General features: G+C 44.8%; 1 protein-coding gene across 3 annotated transcripts in view; it reads left to right on the top strand.

Annotated features, from left to right (window-relative positions):
- WASHC3 (WASH complex subunit 3) overlaps positions 1 to 2,462 on the top strand; it is a 118,061-nt gene extending 115,599 nt beyond the window's left edge. For all 3 annotated transcript variants that reach the window (XM_069228977.1, XM_069228976.1, XM_069228975.1), the window contains one exon: positions 2,276 to 2,462. In XM_069228977.1, the coding sequence (XP_069085078.1) occupies positions 2,276 to 2,360 (85 nt within the window). In that variant the 3' untranslated portion in view covers positions 2,361 to 2,462. The remainder of the gene's footprint in view (positions 1 to 2,275) is intronic.
- The last annotated feature ends 20,813 nt before the right edge of the window (positions 2,463 to 23,275 follow it).

Below are 23,275 nucleotides of genomic sequence, written 5' to 3'. Positions count from 1 at the left end.
GTCCACCGGAGGAACCATCCCATACGGCAAACACATCGTCAAAATTCTATGTTTATCCTGAGGTCCCGTATGGGGAAATACTGCTTCCAGCGTGTTAATTTTTTGCGCCAGCCAAAATGGAGTCTCCTCTCGTTTAGCCGGTACTTTACCCATAACTGAGTGCACAGTGGCCGGATTAATACCCGGAACCACAGTCTGTGGGTGCGCTGGAGCAGCACGCGCTGCATTCGTATTTAGTGTCTGCATGACAAACTGAACTAATCGTCTATATGTAGCCGTTAAGTCTGTATATAAACGACAAACTTCAACCACTGCCAATTGAGCAACCGCAGGATGAGGTGTATATGTAGCCAATAAAGGCCAGGTAGGACCATCATTACTCAGCGGACCTAACCTAACTTGTGCTATTGTGTGTGGGAGGGCGCCATCAAGCCAATTATGGTGTTCTTGATAAGATAGAGGTATTTCTAAATAAGCGTAAGCCCTGTATTGTCCAGGGACATTCGCAACAGTGTATTCGTGAAAAGTATTTGTTCCCCCATCCACTGCTGGAAATCCGACCCAAGAATAAAAAAGTTCCGTTCTAGAAGCTGCATGGGCGTCCACCACAAAAGTGACTGGACCCCCCTGGACTGTCAGTCCATGTGTCAACAGATGTCCTGTGAGCGGGTGACGCATATTAATTGCTATATTCACTACATTAGGATTCGCCATTTATAAAAAAAAGCTCCAGGTCAGAGAAGGCACACCAATATCTGGGTTTTCCTTTCAAAGTTCAAGCTTGAAGAACCAACCACTAAGCAATAGGAAGCTCCTATGCCGTGGCGGCGGAAACCCTCTGCACCACGGACGTCTCCGTATACGGAACCGAGGAGTCAAACTATATATGAGACCAAGAGTGTCAGTCGGACCTAATCATTAGAGCCAGACCAAACGTTGGCGGCACCATGTCGCGTGGGCTCTCATTATTCTAAATGAGACTACTGGATTTCTAGGCAGCAGGATCTATAACGGTGTGGGGGACTGAGTCTGACCCACGTGTAAAGAACTCTGTCACCCTAAATCCGGTTTTTGCTCCGGCTAACTAGCAGTGCCTCATTTCTCCCATGTGGAAGGAATGATTTGGCAGCCGAGCGCATGACATCTCTGGAACTTCTCAGGGAAGTCGTGGTTACTCAGATCCAAACCAACTCTCTTATTTCCAATATGATCTCATATACAAATGACAAAGACAGTATAAGTTTTATATAATGTTTTAATAAAACGACTGTATTTTAGATATTAAGGCGTGAGCCGCAATAACCAGAACCATACAACACAGTAGGATTGAAATAGTCACCAGGAGAGTAAAACATAAGAACAAAGCTATCATATTGTCTATCAGTTTCTACTCTCCCTCTGCTTGTTCTATTTAGAGCACAGCATGTTAAGCGTCTAGCTTGCCTATTAGAATCACTGTGGAGACATCAGCCCTCATACCTGAGCAAAGACCTGTGATCTTGGTTCAGCATCTGCAACGAGGCAGTCAGCGTCTAGTTGTGGTTCTCTGGTCGGAATCTCCCTCTTGCGTGTATTGGGACAAGGAAGTGATTTTATAACTAACATGTCATCGTGATCACAAAATGTCCCTATGCAGGAATGCCAAGTCTAAACTCCTACCACGTCTATCGGCAATGTACCAGACTGTATCCTTGACTGAAGCACAGAGTAAATATGTTATGGAGAACTCCAGTGCTGAAGAAGGCAAAACAGTGTGATATGAATAAAAAACAACACCGTAGAACTGGCTATTTGAAAAATAACAGTACGAAGCCTAATAAAAAGCATGTAGAGCAAAGTGCACAGAGGCTCTAAGCTGTCAGCAAATGAATAAAATATATTCAGGGCAAAGTGCACAAAGGCCTAAAGCCTGAAGCTAAAGCGCAATGAATACGTAAAACTAACCACACTACAAAAGGACTTGATGCCTATGCGCAGGACCACCGAGAGAAGGAGGCACTACGTGCCACAAACCGATGTCTAGTGGGTGAGGAACATTTTCCTTTTTCTTAAACAAGCGTTGTTCACTTTCTCCTTAATTTGTTCTGCTGAATTTTGGGCATACTTGCTTAAAATCTCTCTGAAATGTTGTAGGAATATTTAAAGTGTTAATGTCCAGCAGTGAATCAGAAGAGGCCACACATTTGAATATAGGCCATTGTGAGTTATCATTGTTAAGTAATACTTTTGAATGTTGTTTTTAATTGGTTTGTATTTTTCTCTTTTCTCCTTTAAGAACTCCTAATGCTCCAGTGCCTGAGGAAGAAGTTAATACTAACGCAGCGGAAAGCTCAGACAGTGAATCTTCGTTTAGTGATTAATACAAGTTAATTCAGCCCGTAATGCTTTCTGAGAACTGTGTAAAATAACAGCTGTACATTTTGCTACAACATGTATATAATAAAAAAAATTGCTAATCATTATCTCCACATCCAGTCACTTCCATAGAAATCTGACAAGTGAAGTATCTCTTTACTGCACAAAGTGTATATATCTCATTAAGTTACATTTTCATTTCCTATCAATAATGTAAATAAGGTGCCTTAAACAAGACTTTGTGATAGTAGGTCCCTTTATCTCAACCCCATAATTACAAATATTTGTAAATACACCACTCTTACCATTTCTTAGCAGCTGTTGTGTTCTCGCCAGTATCATTGCGGTCATAGCCGGTAGAGCTCCAAAATGGGTGTACCCTTTTAAGAGAAAAGTGGAACTGGCAGGCGTCTCTTACTTCCTCCCCTTCGAGGTTGACTCTGTTGGAGGGGGAGTGTTAAGAGACAGCCCTCTCAGAGGAACTCTTATCTGCAAGTCCTCATGTCTCACAGTGCACCAGCTCCAGATCAGTGGCCCGTAGGACTCTAGTTCGAGCACCATTGATGAGATTTTCTCGAGGAAACTCTGGTCGTATTTATTTGGGTTTTCTTGTAAAGTGCATTCTCACTCCAAATGGAGTCTCTTGGCGCTGTGAGAAGCTGAAGTCCTAAGGTGAAAATAAGAGTTATAGTATTGATAATATCTGTTGGTGAAGGGTATATGAAGAAAGCACCCTTCCAGTTATGTACTAAATGAACTTTCAACTTTCTCTGGTCTTCCCCTCTTCGGGTCTGCAACCTCTGCTTGTCTTCGGAGCACAAGAAGTCTACCTGCTCGGTGTGCAAGGTACTCAAATGCAAGAACACCTTCTGCCAGGGATGCGAATGCCACTGGGCACACCACAAGATGCAGCATCAAGACTTGCCTGTGACTCTGGGCCTGCTCTAGCTGAGGACATCTTTGGTGGTGAAGGATAAGATCCTGGTCCTTCAGGTATCCAGCTTGCTCCGGGAGAACAAAGCCTAAAGTATAGGAAAAGTAACTCCCATTAACCAAGAACGACCACTAACCCTAGACCCTCCATTCCACCAGACTCAGGGGGTCATTCTGACCTGGCGGTCGGTGACCGCCAGGGTCACCGACCACGGGAGCACCGCCAACAGGCTGGCGGTGCTCCGTCGAGCATTCTGACCGCGGCGGTTCAGCCGCGGTCAGAAACGGAAAGTCGGCGGTCTCCCGCCGACTTTCCGCTGCTCGGGAGAATCCTCCATGGCGGCGGAGAGCGCTCCGCCGCCATGGGGATTCTGACACCCCCTACCGCCTTCCTGTTCCTGGCGGGTCTCCCGCCAGGAACAGGATGGCGGTAGGGGGTGCCACGGGGCCCCTGGGGGCCCCTGCAGTGCCCATGCCAGTGGCATGGGCACTGCAGGGGCCCCCGTAAGAGGGCCCCACTGTGTATTTCAGTGTCTGCAATGCAGACACTGAAATACGCGACGGGTGCAAACTGCACCCGTCGCACATACCCACTCCGCCGGCTCCATTCGGAGCCGGCTTCCTCGTGGGGAGGGGTTTCCCGCTGGGCTGGCGGGCGGCCTCCTGGCGGTCGCCCGCCAGCCCAGCGGGAAAGCCTGAATGGCCTCCGCGGGCGGCGACCGCTGCCCGCCGGCCTCGGAATCAGGCCCTCAGTCTTCAAAAGTGCCCTCCCATCTAGTTCTTGTATCGATTCACTCCCACAGGTGAGCCTCAAGGGGCTCCGGTCCAGTGGTGCTGGAACAGTTTTATGAATGAAGGTTCTGTGCAGGAGCATTGGTTCGCTAAAATTATAGAGTTATTTAAAAAAAACAGCTCTCACTGCACAAGTGTGCTTAGCAAATGGGCAGAAAACTTAGATTGGGAGGATGTGCTTTGGGAGGGGAGGAGATGTATAAGTTGGTAGTCCGAGACATTTTTGCAAAAGTGTGGTTCAGTGGTGCTTTAAGATACAATATTCTTAGATATATGAATACATGTTTTACTCACAATGGAGATACTTACAAGAAACCATTAATAAAAGAGTGGTTTTACTTTCCCCAACTGTAAAATAAATGTGTTTTGTTTTGTTTCATCACCGTGCTTCAAAACTTGCCAGCCACCATATTTCATGGTTGAGAGGCCCACATTAAAATATGCCTTATTTTTTTTAAATAATATTTATTTATTTTAAAACAAGCTATTTTTTACGTCTGTGTTTTTCATGTGCCTCATTCTTTCATTCTCCAATGGACCCGATCACAATTGTGATAAACGTTTTAAGCAAAGGTCATCTCTTTGAAGGCACATAATGTAAACTTGAATATATATGACAAGCACATGTTCAATGAATTGTTAAGTTGTTTTCTGTGCTCTCCTTAACCACCATTAAAATTTCACTGCGCTGGAACAAACAAATAATGCTGCATAAACTGAAAATTGATTGGAAGGCCGCCTTGTTCTCTACTGTATTTCCGACCAGTAATGGTGTGGGTTGCTGAAGCACCCTTACTTTCAATGCCCTATAATGACCTTCACATCTGGCTCCTAAGCCGATCCACCATATTTGTTAGACTGCCAAGGCTCCAAGAAAGCCTCTGGCAAAGGACATTGAGCTTCATCATCCATCCTTGCTTGCTCAACCCTGCATCTCTGTAAACGATCACCTGAGCCGCAATCGGGCAGCAAAATCTTAGTTCAGCTACCCCTTCCGGACTAACCCTACACGGCTCACATTCCCAAGAAGAGGGGGCTTAACTTTGAAGAAGAAATATTGGAGGATCTACAGTGTTTTCCAGTTCCTAAAAGGATTAGGGGCAAGACCACCAGTCCACCTCCGAAACCCTCTACCACTAGGCCTCACAAACAACCAGCACCTACTGGGCCTTGCCCATCCCACTCTGTTACCACAGTTCTTTCCTAACTCTGACCATACAGGTGCAGATCAAGGGAGCCCTTATGATCCTCTCAACCTGTTACACCCAAGGAATGGGAATGATCCTTGAGAGGATTACCATGTTGATTCTAACCCAAACCCATATCGTCAAGAGCCCCACTCCACACGCCCACAAACATGACACCACTTCAAATCATGCAGTTACACTGAAGGTGACACAGCCCCTCAAGGTTTAGGTGGACAATCATTTTTTGTTTGAAATCCTCCCTAAAACTGAGAGGTCTGTCCAGTACCTGCTCATGCTAAAAAGCATGGTGAAATGTAAGATCGACAATTTCAGGGACTCAGTCAAGGTTAGAGTAGTCATGCTGCAGCTACTCTGGATAAGTAGAGCAAGAAAATCTCCTATCCACCCTGCAGGATACCATTCCAATGCCCTGCCAGGGGATCACATTTTGGCCCTAGGTCTCAAGGATGCCAACTTCCTCATACGTCAGTCACACCACCATTTCCTGTGCTTTGTGGTAAGTGTCCAGCTCTACATATTTAATTTCTACCCTTGGGATCACAACGGGCCTTAGCAAATTTACTAAATGTCTAGTGATTACAGCTGTGCACCTGCACAAAAGCACCATCACTGCCTTCCTTCTCTAGTTAATTAGCTGATAAAGAGCAGCAGATGAAAGCAACATGTACCACACACTCCGTCAGCAGTGTTGATGTTATACATTGTAGATATTACTGTCAGCACCAAAAGTTGCATCTTGAACCCCAGCAGAGCCAGCCCTTTGTAGATTATATGATAAATGTTGCTGGGAAAGTCTACGTGAATCAAGAGAGGGTAGTGGCATTCTAAAGGCTGCTGCTTCTGTTTCAGACTCTACATCCTCTCACTGTAAGGATTGGAATAAAACTGTTGAGGATGATGGTTTCACACAGTGGAATAGTGCTGCACGCAAAGCTACATATGCATTCACTACAAGAATACCTAGGGAGACTGTTAAACCTGTCAGCCTTAGAATGGTCTTCCCACCAAACGTTTTGCCTACTTGCCTCCTGTTTTTGCTGCATCTTTCAGTTGGCTTTAGGACTCTGAGCACTTAACCACTGCTGACCAGTGCTAAAGTGTATGTGTTTCACGCCTAAACATGGTGACGCTGGAGTAAACACAATTTGCATATTTGATATACTTGTTAGTCCCTTGTAAAGTGGAATGCCATGTACCCAGGGCCTGTAAATACAATGCTACTAGTGGGCCTGCAGCTCTGATTGTGCCACCCACTTAAGTAGCCCTTTAAACCTATCTCAGGCCTGCTAGTGCTACTGCAAAGCCTGTGTGTGAAGTTTTACTGCCACTTCCACTTGGCACTTAAAACCCCTTGCCATGCCTTAAACTCCCCTTTGTCGTAGTTTGACTCTTGCTCTAGACAAGACTGCTGGTTTAAGGATGACAGTACTTATGTTTGTAGGCGACTATGCCAGTCCTACAATAAATCGCAACTGTCGTCCCAACCCTCCCGGCTCACAACGGCACCTCACCAAAAACCCAAACAGTAACATGTGATTTGTGGCAGCCTTTACGCATGGACTCAAAAGTGTGACATCTCATGGAGTGTCGTGGTTAAACGGAGATTACCCCTTTCTCACATAAATACGACGTCTCAATCAAACACAGGCAATGAAGAAGATGCAGTAAAGTTTCAATAGGTTTTATTTAGCAAAACTGCAATCTGCGATAAATTGCATGGGCTGCAATGATTAGGATAATGAACAGTGCAAGAAACAGAATGGCAAAGACAAGAGTCATTAATACAAAGACCCCCACCATCTTGCAATATCATGAAATGACATGAGATGTGAAATATGTCCTAATACCCTAATGTCATGTACCTAATCTCTAAACTAAAAGAGAGCGAGGTGGGATAAACCTAATCTGCCAATGCAATTTCCATGAGAAGAGCCCCCCAACCCTCGTTACCTTTGAATGAGGTCTAGCTCAGACTCCGTAGGGACACGAAGACTGGGTCAGCGTCAAGACGATGTGCAGCACCAATAGCAGCGATGGCATTTGGTCGGAATCCTTCTGACTATCTGTTTAAGTGAGGAGTATTTATACATATCTTCTTTGACCCCTGTTGTAGATCTGTTCCCAAACAATAGATAACAAGGCATGCTTGGGACAGTAATTGATATAAACAATTCCTTTGAAAGCGTGAAGAGGGAAAGTACCTAATGTTAACACATACTGTTGGTTTATCTTTGTCGCTTGACCTTGATGCCTTAGCACTGTGGTACTGATAAAACAAAACTAAAACATGGGCCTAACTAAAAACAAGTCAGCCATCTTAAAAGATTTAATTAACTAAATGCGCTAAAACAGAGCAAGCTAAGTAGGGTAAAAGTCACTAGCTGACGGGGGCACGAGTCTGCAAGCCAAAGGCTAAGCTAACTCCTGTATTCCATTAAAACAAACTAGGATTCACTACACCCTCCCCATTGCCGTAACAAGTATGACGCCATAACTTGATGCCATTGAAGGTGAATGAACCCAAATGCTAAAAAGCGCTCTGGACTAAAAGCTAAAAGTATAAAACAAGATAAAAATCATATTTAAAAACATGTGAATAGCTAAAAAACATATGAAGAGACATTGGCCCTCATTACGACCCTGGCGGTTGGCGGAGAAGTGGCGGTCTTACCGCCAACAGGCTGGCGGTAATTTTTTTTTAATTATGGCCATGGCGGTTACCGCCATGGTCATCCGCCACTTCTCTGTTCTGACTGTTGGGCTGGAGACTTGGGTCTCCAGCCCGGCGGCCGTCACAAGACCACCGGCGGTATCGCGACCCGGCTGACCACCATGGATTCCATGGGGTTGGAAACTGCCATGAAATCCATGGCAGTAAGCACTATCAGTGCCAGGGAATTCCTTCCCTGGCACTGATAGGGGTCTCCCCCACTCCTGAGTCCTTTCTAACAATAGTCATGATCTTGAAGAGCATCTTCGAAGCCATCGAATGGAAAGGACCTAAGAAAAGAGACCACATCGCCAGATGTCAGATCGATCACAGGATAGGCAGACTGATCGATGGAGAAGTAGTGCGTAGTAGTCTCTTGTGCAAGTTCACCGCAGGAGTGGCAGTCTCCACAGTGCCAAAAACCTTAGTCTCAAGGGGCACACCGGTGAACGAACCCTGATCGGGGACATCAGCAGTGCTTAGTCCACAGGAGGCACTGGCGTAACAGCAAGACACACTGTAGGCAAGTGTTCGAAGAGGCACTATACGCAGCGAAAGACTGGTTGCACGCACCATAGGAGTGGTCAGAATGACAATGACCAATCAGGCTCCAATTCCTCCAGCAACGAAGCATTAAAGACCTGAACCATGCGTACATGACAAAGTTGAGCTGGTGGCAGAGGCTCCATTGCTTTGCGTAGCTGGAAAGACACAACCACTGCAAATCAGAAGAAATAGCAGCAGTATTCTGCCAATCAATGGCAAACTTATAGGAAAGCCGCCAAACACGCTGGAAAAGAGTGAATGGATGGCTGATGGAATGACTCCGAAGACAGTCTGGAAGATGGACACAAATCCAGACCCAACAGCCTTAAAGAAGTGGACAAACCCAGTAGTGCTCAAGGCATTAAAAATCCTGGATACCAGCTCTCCAAAGTGCTTAGGGAAGTTGGTATTTAGTAGGGATTGTATCTCAGCTGATCATGTCACAATTTGGAGAGCATACGTCTCTCAAGCTGACGTCAACGTGACTTGTTTTTGGAACAGTTGTACTTTTAATCTGCTCAGCTTGTCATAATTTACACTAACAGTATCAATGTGAGGCCACATTTCTGATAGTTTTATCTCTTGTGTGGGGGGTAATAAAACGTGTCCACAACACGTAACAACTTCAGAGATTGAAATTGCGTAGGCAATGCCCGGTGGCATACCGCAACAGCTTTGGTCGCTCAGCACCACATAACTTCCATTCGAAAGTACATGAAATGATGGTCGAAACAAAGGGATGGGAGTACCCTTCAGAAAACAGGCCAAGTTCACGACCCCCCGCATAGCAAAGGCCATGAAGGGACACCTACTTGCAGATCATTGAATGACTAACAGTAGTCTTGCATTCGCTTCCGCTGAGAAAGACCTCTATTTTGCTGTTCAGACATTTGTGTTCAAAGGGCAACTCCCACTCTTTAATATATCTAACATCTAGTCGCTCGTACCTGCCCAAGGCAAGATGTTTCAGGCATTTCGAAAAGTGGAAATGGCCAGATTCATGATGCCATGTAGGAGCCATAATGTTTAAGGACTTTCTGCAGCTGTGAAAGGCAACTTTTCTAATGTCTGTTTGTGAAGAATGCTGAATTGCGCTTCCCTTTTAGCCATTATTTGTTGTTCCCTGGATAAATTAAAGGTGGTGAACAATTCACTACCGTTAACGTACTTCCTTTTCAAAGTCTGTAACGTCCAACCTAACTGCATGATAAAACGCAGCAGATTTTGTCCATGATATTAAAGGGACATATCTGTCTGTATGATAACAATCGTGGACAACACTATGGGGCTCATTATGAAGATGGCGGGAAACACCGCCATGTTCATGCTGGCGGACTTTTCATAGACCGCCAGCCCCCTTGAGACCCCGCCGGCTAAATAAACATTCTTCTGGGCTGGGACATTGCCGACGGCTCCACATGGAGCCGTCGTCAATGCCTCAGTGGGGCGGGTGCAGCAGCACCCGTCGCGCAGATCACTGCCCGTAAATCAGGCAGTGACCTTCGCGACAGGGCACTGCACGGGGGCCCCTGCACTGCATGGGGGCCCCAGAGCACTCCTTCCGCCAGCCTTTCAAAGGCTGGAGGAAAAAGGGTTCATTATCCAGAGGGCGGATAATGACGTCCGCCATTGTCAGGCTGCCTGTCGGCGGTAGCCTGGCGGTGGCGGAGGGTATTTTCCGCCGGCATGGCGGTCTCAACCGCCGTGTTCATAATGAGGGCCTATGTTTGTTAGAGAGTAAATCCTGTTGGACAGTGATTATGCCATTATCAACAACAGCTAAAGCCTTTTCTAATTTTTCCTTATCTATTTGCCTGAAACGCGCAGCAGCTTCTACCTGAAAAAGCTTCCAGATCACATTATACATAGCATAGATTAATCTTTTAGAGCGTGGCTTTCTAGGGCTTAGCAAAGTTCTGCAAGTCTCTATCTTCAGAAAGAGTGTTAAGATGTTCCTTAACTGCAGCTAACGTGTACCCATTGTTGGCACAGTTTACCCATGCTGTATGTTTTAACTATACCCGTGTGTTGACCCGAGATGAAGCAAGGGTCTGGCTGTCTATTCCTGAAACCCCCTGAGGAATTGATTAGTGTCTATTGGCCAAATTAACCACCCACCGGGACTAGAAAGTGAAGAGTTATAGTTACCATCCTGAACCTTTACATCTAGCTCTTCCTTGGTGACATTTAGGAAGAATTGCCAATCATTAAACTTTGCGAGTGCAGTGATACTGGACGTGTTAATTTCCTTAATTCTTGCTAACCCCAGACAGGATGTCCGTTGAATGGTGTCATTTAAAAAGATCATTTGCACAGGAATAAGGCATGCTCTAAATAAAGCTTCCCTACCCTGTATTTGCCAATCTTCTGTTCCCCAAACACTTTTTAAGCCAACAGTGTGCCTCCAGTATTCATAACCTTCGACTGCAAGACGGGAAACAAAGGAATCTGAATAAATCAGTTAGCAAGGAGGTAATTTGAAATAATATGATTCTGTATTTTTTGTGTAATGCCAGAAAAATGAGTAAATTTATCTGTATAACTTTTTGGGCTCCCCACAGGTGGTGTTGAGCAGTGTTCCCACTGTGTGTGTAGTTAAATATTGCTAGTGGCACGGTGCAGGTAGCAATGTCCTTCCCAGTTATTGTAACAGAACATTCCCCCATAATTCATTGTATGTCTATATACATCATCACTTTCAAATACTGAATAGTCCTTTATTTCAGTTAACATAGAATCAACTGGCTGGACATCACAATCATCAGATACAACACCAGGTGTAATTACATCAGTCATAGAAATTTGAAGACATATGTCATTTGAATGACCTCAGTAGGCCCGTATATATCAAATGGAACGTTGGCCTACACAATCCCATCAGGAATTGGTACAGCCGAAATGTTCACAAGGGACAAGTCTCTGCGGACCTTATGTGAGGAACGATATGGAGTTAAGACTTCATCCACAAGCTCAACTGAGGAGCGTTCAGGAAGGTAATGACCATTTATAAGTAAAAAGAAAACCGTCACGAAACCGATCCATAGAAACAATGCAAAAAATGTCAAGCAGAACCATAAATAGTTTCAAGGGTGTATTACATAGTTATTTTTAAGCCAAAGGTACAGCTTACGTGTTTTTGAAACATTTTCAATTACTGGAGTGGATGAGTCTGAAGAAAAGTCATCAGTGTCGAAGAAGTAACCCGAAGCAGTCTCTGCAAACGCGGGAGCAGGTGCATTACCGGTAGCTGGATCCACTTCATGGAGGCTCATAGTAGACTGTGTATTGTTGGTGTAGAAAGCAGCCAAATCTTGCACAGGTGCTGTTGTTGAAGTGGTAACTGGATTCCGCAAGAGCTCATTTTCCACCCTCCTCACGATCGAGGAGGTATTTGAAGCATCATTGGACATGCTTGTGTAGTCAGAAGTAGAGTTGTTATTTCTGCTTTGAAGAGGTATATCCTGTTTGGTAGTAAGAGGGGACCGGGAGCTACCCAAGGGACCTCTGGATCTGTTGTGCAGGATCGGCTACATGGTGAACTTTGACATCATCAATGAACCAGGCAGTGGTGGTAAGATGACAGTTCTGGTACCTTGTACTCCCAGGACTGGGACTGGTGCTCTGTAGGATGCACCTTATTCTTTCTTCACAGCGATCTTCTCACAAACCAGATCCCTGACTTTAAAAATCCAGCCAGTGAAAGTTGTTGGTAAATCCCTTATTCCTAAGGTAGCAACTCTGGCAGATGATTTATCATCACAAGATTGCTGAAGCTCCTGTAAAACAGTGAGACATTCATTTATGTCAAAAGGTGTGTCTGCTGCCACCAAACCAGAGCCATCAAGATCTGGGACATACATAGGTATCCCAAAGAGAACCTCATAGGGAGTGCATCCCTCCAAGGACCATCTGAGCAGATTATTCAGTGCTCTCTGGACCCTGTGTAGCTGATGGAGCCAATTACGGTCAGAACCTCATACTCTAGCTGTTAAGGACTGCTTTAGATCACGGTTCCGTCTCTCCACGACCAAATTTCCCTCGGTATGGTATGGTGAGGAGTAATGGAGTTCAACACCCATCGTCCCCATGGTGTCCCTGAATTCCTTAAAGGCAAATGCAGGGCCCTGGTCCGAATGAAATGCTGCAACTGCATTTGTACTGATAAAGATCAGCAAGTCTTTTTGTAACAGTTCAAGCGTCAGTTAACGGCTGGGTCCATACCCACAAGAATCTAGAACAAGAATCTATAGCGACTAAGATGTATTTGTATGCACCATCGGGTTGGAGTGGACCGCAATCGTCCAGGTACACACATTGTAGTGGCCTGCTGGACACTAAGAGGGATGTCTGCGGTGGGCATTTAATGTTGGAGCCCTTGATTTGCTGGCAAATGTCACAACACAGGATGTATTGTTATGTCTGTTTGTATGGACCTCACCATCAGAAGCGTTTCTGTAAGAGTGTTACTGTGACCGAAATACCAGCATGAGCAGAAGCGACACCCGCATGTGCTGCTTTTATTAGATCTAATCTCTGGTCTTGGTTGGGGATTGCTCGATTTCCAACCTCTGGAATTGTTGCATAGGCAACATTTTGTGCACTGATGTGGTAAGAGTATTTTGTAGGGTATGCTTTTGGAAGGGACTTGCCTTCAGCCGAAGCTTTCACGGCAGTCAGAATTTAATTATCCAATCTCGTCTGAGAACGAGTCACTGCAGCCACAGAAGCTGTGGCTACTGCAGAGTTGGTGGCCCAATGTATGTAATACTTGGACACAAGGCAGCTTATCCCTAACATCAACCACCCTCCCCCACAGAGTTCTTTTTTATGGTGTTCCCTTTGGAGTCTCTAATCCCGTTCAATCGCTAATGATTAAGATAATCATTGTAAGACTGCACGTAGTAGTATGAGTCACAGACAATTAAAGCCAGCAATCCTGGCTCAGTGTGTTCAAGTGCTAAAATAAGGGCTTTGAGTTCAGCCAGCTGAGCTGTGCAGTCCCTAGGGTCTGCGTGTACGTATTGTGAGGGTGAAAAACTCCATCCTTCATCACTCCACTCACGGCTGCGCAAGCGGCTGAATGTTGATGTTTCTTACCTAAATCTAGTTGTGCTGAATCATCAGTGCAAATGACAGTATGGTATCTGTCAAGTGGCAAAATATCTGGAGGAGTGGGGTACTCCTGTTCGTACTGGAGAAATTCTTGTGTCTGACTTTTTCGATCAAAGATGTAGTCAACATCAGTGGCAGTCAGCGAGGTGGCCCACTGAAGCCAGCATGGATGTAATGCTTTAGTGTTAGGAACGTTTGCTTTGGTGACAGCCTCTAAGGCTGGCACCTGGGTAATGACGATGCGTCTCCCTTGGGCAAGTGGCCTCTCCTTAATCACAGCCATCTGAACTGCAGTTAGAATTTGTTCTGTGGGTTCAAAACGTTGTTCTGCATTAGAATATAAATTATATTTGTATGCTATGGGCACTGTGTCGCCCTCGTTAAAGGTGGCATAAGTAAACCCAATTGCACCAGCAATTATTCTGATGACCAAGTTAGTTCGTTTGTCACGTGTGTGCAAGTGTTTTGCTTCTAGCATGTCCTGTTGCAAATCCCTAAGGATGCGCGTATGTTCAACTGTCCAGTGTCTGCTAGAAAAATCAAGGCATATTAAGTCAAAAATTGGTGTGATATGTTGTGTATAGTCTGGAATGTAAATTCTGCCAAAATTAAAGAAACCAAGTAAGGACTGTAATTTTCTTTAGAGTGTTAGGTGGGTGGAGTTGTGCACATTACTCTAGAAAGTGCGGGGACAGGCTTTTCCCCTCGTTTGAAAGTTCGTATCCCAGCAACAATACGCTGAGAAAGGCTATTTTAGTTTTCCTAAAATTATATTTGTAGTCCAGGGCTGTGAATCCTAAAATGATACGATCGACCCTGGCAAGATGAGTGTTGAGGTCATCATTTGTGAGATAAATATCATCCACATAAGACAGCGCCTCAGGATCAATATCATGCAATATTGATGTTACAAGGGCTGAGAACAGCACTGGGTTGTTCTTGTCACCTTGGGGCAAACGGCAGAAGCGTTCTGTAAGCCAAATGAGAATGCACTCAGGTCCCGACTATCATGTGCTAAGATCTGGCAGAAAAAAACGTTGGAGATATCCAATATTTTTTTTTTGCAGAATATATTATTAGTGCTGTGGTATGTGAATTTTGTATAGCGTATGTGTGTGTATGACTGTTTAAGTGTCTGTAATCTAAGACCATTCTCTAAGAATGGTTGGGTTTTGCAACTGGGAATAACTGGTTATTCATTGCAGAGACACTGGGCTCAATTACTCCCTGGTACTCGAGCTGAGTGAGGATCTCCCTCACTGGAGCTTTTGCTTCGTGTTTAACAGGATATTGTGGCTGAGGTTGGGGTGTAGACCTGATAGGTACTACATGGTAAGGAGAATCCTTGCCCCAACCTACATGATTGTGGTACTACGAAGGTGCCTGCCCCGAAACTCAATTGACAGCGTAGGCTTGTTTTACTACCTCCGGAACAAGATCAGAGAAAAGAAGGCAAAATGACATCTTCCCCGTATGGGAGCCTACGGACGTGCTCAGGTGGGCTGTCCCTTTCGGTCAGCAGGATGTCACAACTAAGTTTATCCCAAAATATCACACCAGTGGTGCGCGCTACGTCTTCCTTGGATATTTAAATCGTAAACCCTGTTGGGTGGGAGTACGCAGCCATCCGCAGTCTCAACTGCAATGAAATCGCTAGTTGCCGTCATGTCCAGAAGATCTTTCAGACTATGGCGACATATCATGATCTCTGCTGCGCTGTCTAAAAGTGTTACTGCTCACGTCTTGTTCTTCAACAATGTTCTCAAGTGTACTGGCATTTTTAATTGACAGTGCTGCCACTTTTTTCTTTGTAAACTGTGGCTTTTGTTGTGGCGACTTAGCTTCTTTTTTTCTGAAGACTGTGGTGAGTCTTTCTTCTGTTTCACGTATTCAGGACGTCGATCAGGACAGCCCCCTCTCTCGCCACGTCTATCCGGTGCGTCCTGAAAGGAACGAGAGGGACGTCAATCAGTATATCTTTCAGGAGCTTTTATATTTTCTCTATTTCTGATAGTGTATCTCCTATCAGAGTTCTCCAGATGTGGAGAATCTGCTCTCTGATTCCTGTCTATCTTTAAATTGTTTTTGTTTATCCCACCGCTTCTTTAAACCCTCCTGTGCATGTTTAGTACCTTCCTTAGGGGTGGTACTCTGTAATTCAAGCTTCTTCGGCTTGGCCCCCAAACCATCCCGTCCTATACTGGTATAGGTATCTGAAATAATTTTCGGTACCTCTTTCTCCCGATCCAAATGTGGAATCTCTCGGAGACGCTGGCATATAGCCAGTGCTACTGCTTCCCCTTTAATGTTACTGAGTATGATTGGGGAGACTGTGTCGAAGTTACGCATTCATTTCATCCCCAAATCTAGGGCTGGAGCAGCCCCGTGCTCATTTAGAATTTGTTTTAACACTTCTGGTAAATTGGCCAGTGTCTGGGTACCATGTGTGGTAGTAAAAATTGCAGCGAAGACTGTACCCCATGTGGCACAGTCATCCACCAAGGGAACCATCCCAAAGGGCAAGCACACTGTGAGAATTCTATGTTTTTCCTTTGGTCCCATACGCGGGAACACAGCTTCCAGCTGATTTGTTTTCTTGGCTATCCAGAACGGGATTTTCTCTTGTTCTGCGGGTACCTTACCTATGATAGTATACATTGTTTGTGGATTAATCCCAGTAGCTAGTTGGTATCGAGCAGGTGCTGGTGGTGCTAGACGCGCTGGTGTAGTGTTCAAAGTTCACATTACGAACTGAACAAGCCGTCTGTACAGTGTTACTAGCTCAATGGATACGTTTCGCAGGACTACTTCCTGCATATTTTGTATACCTTGGTGAGGTGTGTATGTGGCAAACAAAGGCCACGTTGGTCCGTCATTACCTAAGGGACCTAATCTCATGGGTTGTATTACATGTGGTAGGGTGCCATTAAACCAGTTCTGATGTTTTTGATAAGTAATCAGAATCTCAAGATAATGGTATGCTTGGTACCGTTGAGGTACTTTTGCAATTTTGTATGTGTGGAATGTAAGTGATCTTTGGTCTTCCTCAGGAAAGGTGACCCATAGAATGTTTGTTTCGTAGGCTTCACTAGCTTCCACTATGAATGTGACATCCATGCCCTTATTTGTTAAGCCATGCACTACTAGGTGTAGAGTTAGTGCTTATCTAGCATTCTCAGGACTGTCTATGGCATTAGCCATGTTATGAAATGGGTAAAGAGATGGAACACCAAACGGGAAATAAATTCCTTTTTATGAGTTCGAGCTTGAACAACCTAAAGCCTAATTAGGTAGTCCCTATTCAGCTGAGGAGGATCTTCTCCAAGACCATGGACATCTCCGTATAATGGTACTTAGGGTACCTGAAGTATGTGAGACAGTGATAGTCAGGATATCCATAAATTAGTGCCTAAAGACCACCGTTGGTGGTGCCATGTTGTAGTTTGACTCTTGCTCTAGGCAAGACTGCTGGTTTAAGGATGACATTGCTTATGTTTGTAGGCGACTATGCCAGTCCTACAACAAGTCGCAACTGTCGTTCCAACCCTCCCCGCTCAAAAGCATCACCTCACCAAAAACCCAAACAGTAAAAGGTAATTTGTGGCAGACTTTACGCATGGACTCAAAAGTGTGACATCTCAGGGAGTGTTGTGGTTAAATGGAGATTACCCGTTTGTCTCAGTCAAACACAGGCAAAGAAGAAGATGCAGTAAAGTTTCAATAGGTGTTATTTAGCAAAACTGCAATCTGCAATAAGTTGCATGGGCTGCAATGATTAGGATAATGAACAGTGCAAGAAACAGAACGGTAAAGACAAGAGTTAATAATACAAAGACCCCCACCATCTTGCAATATCATGAAATTACATGAGATGTGAAATATGTCCTAATACCCAAATGTCATGTACCTAATCTCTAACCTAAAAGCGAGTGAGGTGTGATAAACCTAATCTGCCAATGCCATGTCCATGAGAAGAGCCCCCCCAACCCTCGTTAACTTGGAATGAGGTCTCTAGCTCAGACTCCGTAGGGACACGAAGACTGGGTCAGCATCAAGAGGACGTGCAGCATCGACCGCATCAATGGCATCTGGTCAGAATCCCTCTGACTGTTTGTTCAAGTGAGGAGTATTTATACAGATCTGTCTGGACCCCTGACATAGGTCTGTTCCCCAACAAGACATGCTTGGGACGGTAATTTATATAAACAATTCCTTTGAAAGTGTGAAGAGGGAAAGTACCTAATGTGAACACCTACAGTTTGTTTATCTTTGTCACTTTATATTGACGCCTTATCACGGTGACACTGATAACACAAAACTAAAACATAGGCCTAACTAAATACAAGGCAGCCTTCTTAAAAGATTTAATTAAATAAATGGGCTAAAACGGAGCAAGCTAAGTAGGGTAAAAGTCACCAGGTGATGGGAGCACGAGTCTGCTATCCAAAGGCTAAGCTAACTCCTGTATCCCATTAAAACAAACTAGGATTCACTACTCCTTTTATTACATATGTCACCCCTAAGGTAGGCTGTAGGTAGCCCATGGGGCAGGGTGCTATGTAAGTAAAAGGTAGGACATGTGATTTTAGGTTTTACATGTCCTGGTAGTGACAAACAGCCAAATGTGTTGTTCAATGCTGTGAGGCATACTCCTCTCATAGGCTAGCATTGGGAATTCCTTAAACACTTTTAAGCTGTATTTTTAAACTGTAATTCCTGATTAGAAAGGAGTAGCTGCATCATGTTTCATGTCTTTGGAATGGTAATGATAATCCCTCCTTAATGGTAAAGTTGGATTTATTCCATACTGTTTTAGAAATGCCACTTTTAGAAAGTGGTGTTTCTCTATTCTCACTGCTCGGTTTCCCTTGCAGCCTGTCTCCAATACACATTGGGTGGGTGACATCTGCACTTTGTGCATTCCCGCTAGACAGCCTCAAACACAAGAAGGGTGGGTGTGACAGGGAACTTATCTGCATTCTGATAACTTTGCCTGAGCAGAAAGAGGGAGCTGACACACCTGTCCCCACACAAATGGCTGATTATGCATACTGGAAAAAGGGCTGGAAAGAAAGACCTCTGTGCACTTTAGAGACCCTTCTTTGAAACAAACCTTCTTCAAAGGCACAACTGGGTAAGTACTGGGCCTCTGACCCTGCCTAATCAGTACACTACTTGAATTGTGAAGAGTTCTAGGAGTAAGGACTGCTGTGCTACACGGATGGCCACCCTACTGGACTGCTGCCCTGGAAATACTGCTTTCTACTTTGTTGAGCTGCCCTGCTGCCTGCTGATCTCTGCCCTGCTGAGGGCAAGGACTGGAACCTCTTACAGCCAAGACCTCATTAAAACAGACATGACTGCAAGAAGCAGAAGAAGGATGGGACTCGCTCATCCCGGCTGTCAGATGTAACCTAAAAGATTTGGCATAGGATTGTTAAGAACCCTATTAAAGTCCTTGTTGTGCATCTGTTGGTGAATAACATTGCGGACCAACCTGTTCAGGACACATTAACAAGTCTGTGAATAAAAGATACTTTCATCACTCCCATATTTCATCTGTTTGCTACTGTGCAAAATATCGAAACTTTGCCTCCAGGTACCCACAGCACAGGGACAATACACTATCGACGAACTGGTCAGAGATATCTATCTATCTATGCTTTTCCTCCAGAGTCTCTAAGCCTATATGTTGTAAGAAAAATTAGACAAGTATCCATGACCCTCATTGTTGGACCACACAGCCCTGGTATTAGATGCTGCTGAAAATGTTAGTACATCTTCATAAAACGACAGCATCAGGGTCACCTCAGGCAGCTGAATCTCAGAATCTGGCTCGTGAGGTCTTAGAGTTTGGTTTTCTCAAACCTTTAGAGGAGCGCTTGCAAATCCTACGTTAGGCATATTAAACTACTTCTTATGCTTATGCTGCTGCAAAATTTAAAATATTTATTCACTACGGTTTGTGTAAGCTAGTAGAACACATTAAGGTATCTGAGCCGAATACTAGGTAGCAGAAGTATGCAGAATGTGTGAATCTACAGTTCTACAAACGGTAACGGTAACATATTCCATACTTTTATTGCTAATTATGTTGTATGGAGCGAGAAGGGAAGACCATGTCTTTAGGAGTGTAGCAATTAGAGGTGCAGCCAGTGCAGTGGCACCGGGCACAGGCGGCAAGGGGGCAGCTTGCCGTGCACCAGCTGCAATTTATTTAGCAGGATGCTTGCTCAGAATTTATTTTGCGAGTGTCTTCCAGGGGTCTAGCTTGTGTTTACTCTTCATTGGGGTAGAGAGTTGGGGAAGAGTCACTCTCGTGGACAGTAAGACGGGCTCCAGACTGGCATTGTTACAAGCAGAATTGCCTGAGGCTGCATCGTAACGGCAGCCAAGCATTTCAGAGGCTTTATACATAGGTCTCGTGTTGAACTGAATGTATTAGTAATTGATGACAGCAGCTGTTCAGGTTAGCGCCACAATGCTAGCCTGTGCTATGCGGGTAATTTCTGGCGCGTTGCTGGAAGCTAGATGGAAAGGGGGGGATAAGAAATAGGGAGGGAAGGATAAGGGCGAAATGAGAGAAATGGCTAAAGAAAAGGAGAGAGGAAAAGAAGGCAAGTAGGAAAAAGAAAATGAGAGAAATGGCTAAAGAAAAGGAGAGAGGAAAAGAAGGTAAGTAGAAAAAAGAACTTGTCAGAATAAGGATGCCTGGGTGAACCGTGGAAGGAGATGAAAGAAGAAAGACAATATATAGATGTGCAAGTAAAATGAGAGAAGGACATAGAGCGAACAGTGGATTAAAGGGAGGTTTGGGTATAGAGAAGGGAAGGACTTAATTCGAAGAGAGGATGATGATTAAGTGGTGAAGAGAGGGAAAGGGGAAGAAGAGAAGGCAAAGGGAAGAAGGGGGAAGAAAACGGTAAAAAAAGAGAATGTTCAAAGTTGCGAGGGGCAAAAACAAAAGTAGGAGAGGGAAGTAAGAGGAGAGTTTAACGGAGGAAAAGGAGACGGGAAGGCGGGGAAAGAGAGGGGATAAGAAAGAGAGGGGAATGGCAAACGGAATGAGGAAATAAGAAACCTGTAAGTGGGAGTATACCTGTGTTTTGTGCTGCACGTCCAGTGGCACAGCTTGCATCCTATTTATGTCTGTCTTAATACCAGTGCTGGAGAACAAGGCTATTGGAGGATGGGAGGGTTGCAGGGTTCGTACTTGTATTAGGGACATAACCAACCTTGCTATGTCACTGCCTGTCTCGTACTGGCGTGTTGCATGTGGTAAAGCAAGCAGTTAGCTTTAATCGGTCTTTTGCTGTTTTACCAGGGTATTATACTTGCACTAACTGCTTATATTTCAAAGAGGTCTAAAGCAAGAATGGTTGGAAAATTACCACGTAAGTGGTAACAATTTCTGGAGCTAGATTACCCCTGGAGATATCTGGCAGTGGAGGAAATGAAAGTTGATAGTTTGCAAAGCTTCTACACCATTAGAGTTGATGTGATAGTTGTGAACTAAGCACTGAGGTACTATATCATGTCGGTTAAGGAGAACTATCTCCAAGATTATGTGATAACATTTTGTGGTTATGATTACACTCAACATAACTGGTTAAGAATTATAATGTGGAAAGCGTAAATTAATCTCATATAGTGTGCCTGAACAGGCAACAAACCTGCTCATTTAAAGCAATAACTTAATACCATACGTGTTCTAATTAGGTTATAAAGTCTATGTAAGATGAGGTTCCTATAATGACCCTTGTAGACAGATTGCAAGTACAGTACGGTTGATGGGTGCCCAAGCAAGTACAAAAGGGACCACAGTCTTTAATACAGCAGTCCTGAAATAATGTTCAAGTGCTAAGTCTATTTCCCTTTACAGAAGTGCCAGGTCAGAATAATTTTCTGTCTCCAGTTATATCTTTCATCAACTTAAAGAACAACAATTTGTGAGGATTCCCTACTGCTAAACTAGGAGTGACAACTGCAGCAGCTATATATCATGATTGCCTGGCAAGAATGCTATGGACTACTTGAAACTTAAATGTTAAGCATTCAAGGTGGTCCGTCCCAGTTTTCAATTCTGTTGAGTGTCTGGCCGGCTCCATGGGAGCTTCTTGTCTTCACTCAGGTGTTTAACGTAGCATGTCTGTCCGAGACGCAAAGTCTTTCATGCCGCACACTTTCGCTGTGCACTCCACCATCCTCTTCTGTTGTGGAAGATGTGTATATTCAGGACATTTGTAGTAGTGCGTGTGTAGCTGCAGATACACATGCTGTGCATGGCAGCAGCTCTAGCATGGTCCTGCTAGAGCTGCTGCCATGGCTCTCACAAGTGAGGTTTCAGTAGCTAGCATCTGCTGAGTGGCCTCAAAATCATCTTAGCATACTTTTGATAAATATTACTCCCTCTCAGTCAAATCATACAGTGACTTGTGTAGGGCAGAGGTCGGAGTGGGCAAGATCATAGGGTCACAACATGCCAATATGTTTTTGATTTATGTAAAACCGTCCCCCCTACTTTTTGTAAAAAGACAACTGTCCTGGGCAGTTACTTCTGATAATTTAAATGCTTTCGCTGAAATGTCATTCAGTGAGTCTCCTGTGCTGTGAAACCGAAGCCGGGCAGACATTTAAACAAGCCTTTTTGTCGGGGTGCCTTCTTACCTGAAAGAAATGCAACTGTGCACAACGAGTTAATGTGAGAATATAAATGGTAATCTGCAAATTTAAAGAATGCTTGGAAGCCGGTACTGACTTTAATTGATCGAATCACTCGAAGCACTGTGATCACAAAATGTATTCAATTTGAGTGGTACTGCAAAGTGTTAACAACTGAGCTGTGAAGTGCATGCTTTTAATTGTAATGGTATTTCTATAGCGCTAACTACCCCTGTCGAGGTGCTGACGGGACAGTAATGTAAAAAATTGCAGTACATACAGTCTGGGTATTACTAAAATCTATATTTTGGGAACGCCATTTTATCTTAAACCTTTTTATGCATCTTATAGCAGTCTATCATATACTGTGTATAATGCAAGTTTAAAATAATGACTTAGGGTGCGTGTCCAAAATGGCGCCTTGAGCAGACGGAGAGTTGCAGAGCTCTGCCGCCGCGATCACCAAAGAGGCAATTCCAGAGCCCGCAGCACCCCCCACCGACAAAGCATAGGCCACACAGTGCAGAAGAAGGGCCGGTTGGGGAGAAAAGCTGCAACGGCCCCCTCCTGACACACACGAAGGCTGCTGAGATGGTGAACACTGAGGGAGTAATGGTGGCCACAGTTGGCCTCGGAGAGCAGAGGGCGTGCTGTGGACCCCTGTGACCCTGAGTGGCCACCGTGAACGCAGGAGAGATGGTCCTGGGCTGGAGCACGCGGTGGTGAGACAAGGTGGCCGCGGGTGGCCCCTGAGCAGGTGGGAGCTGGACAGGAGACATACAAAGGAGCGCCGGTGCAGAAGAGCAGACCGCCGGTGAACACTGGTGCACACGAGGCACCATAGGCGTGGAGAGGCCTGACAGTAGATGAGGCCCAGCTGAAGAGAACGTGGTTGGTGGCAGATAAGGGGCTGGGCACTCATGCAGTAGTGGGGGCCTGGCTGAGACTGGTGACAGGC

This window comes from Pleurodeles waltl, chromosome 4_1, assembly GCF_031143425.1.
Source record: "Pleurodeles waltl isolate 20211129_DDA chromosome 4_1, aPleWal1.hap1.20221129, whole genome shotgun sequence".
Classification (NCBI taxonomy): Eukaryota; Metazoa; Chordata; class Amphibia; order Caudata; family Salamandridae; genus Pleurodeles; species Pleurodeles waltl.
Note: the sequence above shows the minus strand (reverse complement) of the source record. Positions and strands in the feature narration are given on the sequence as shown.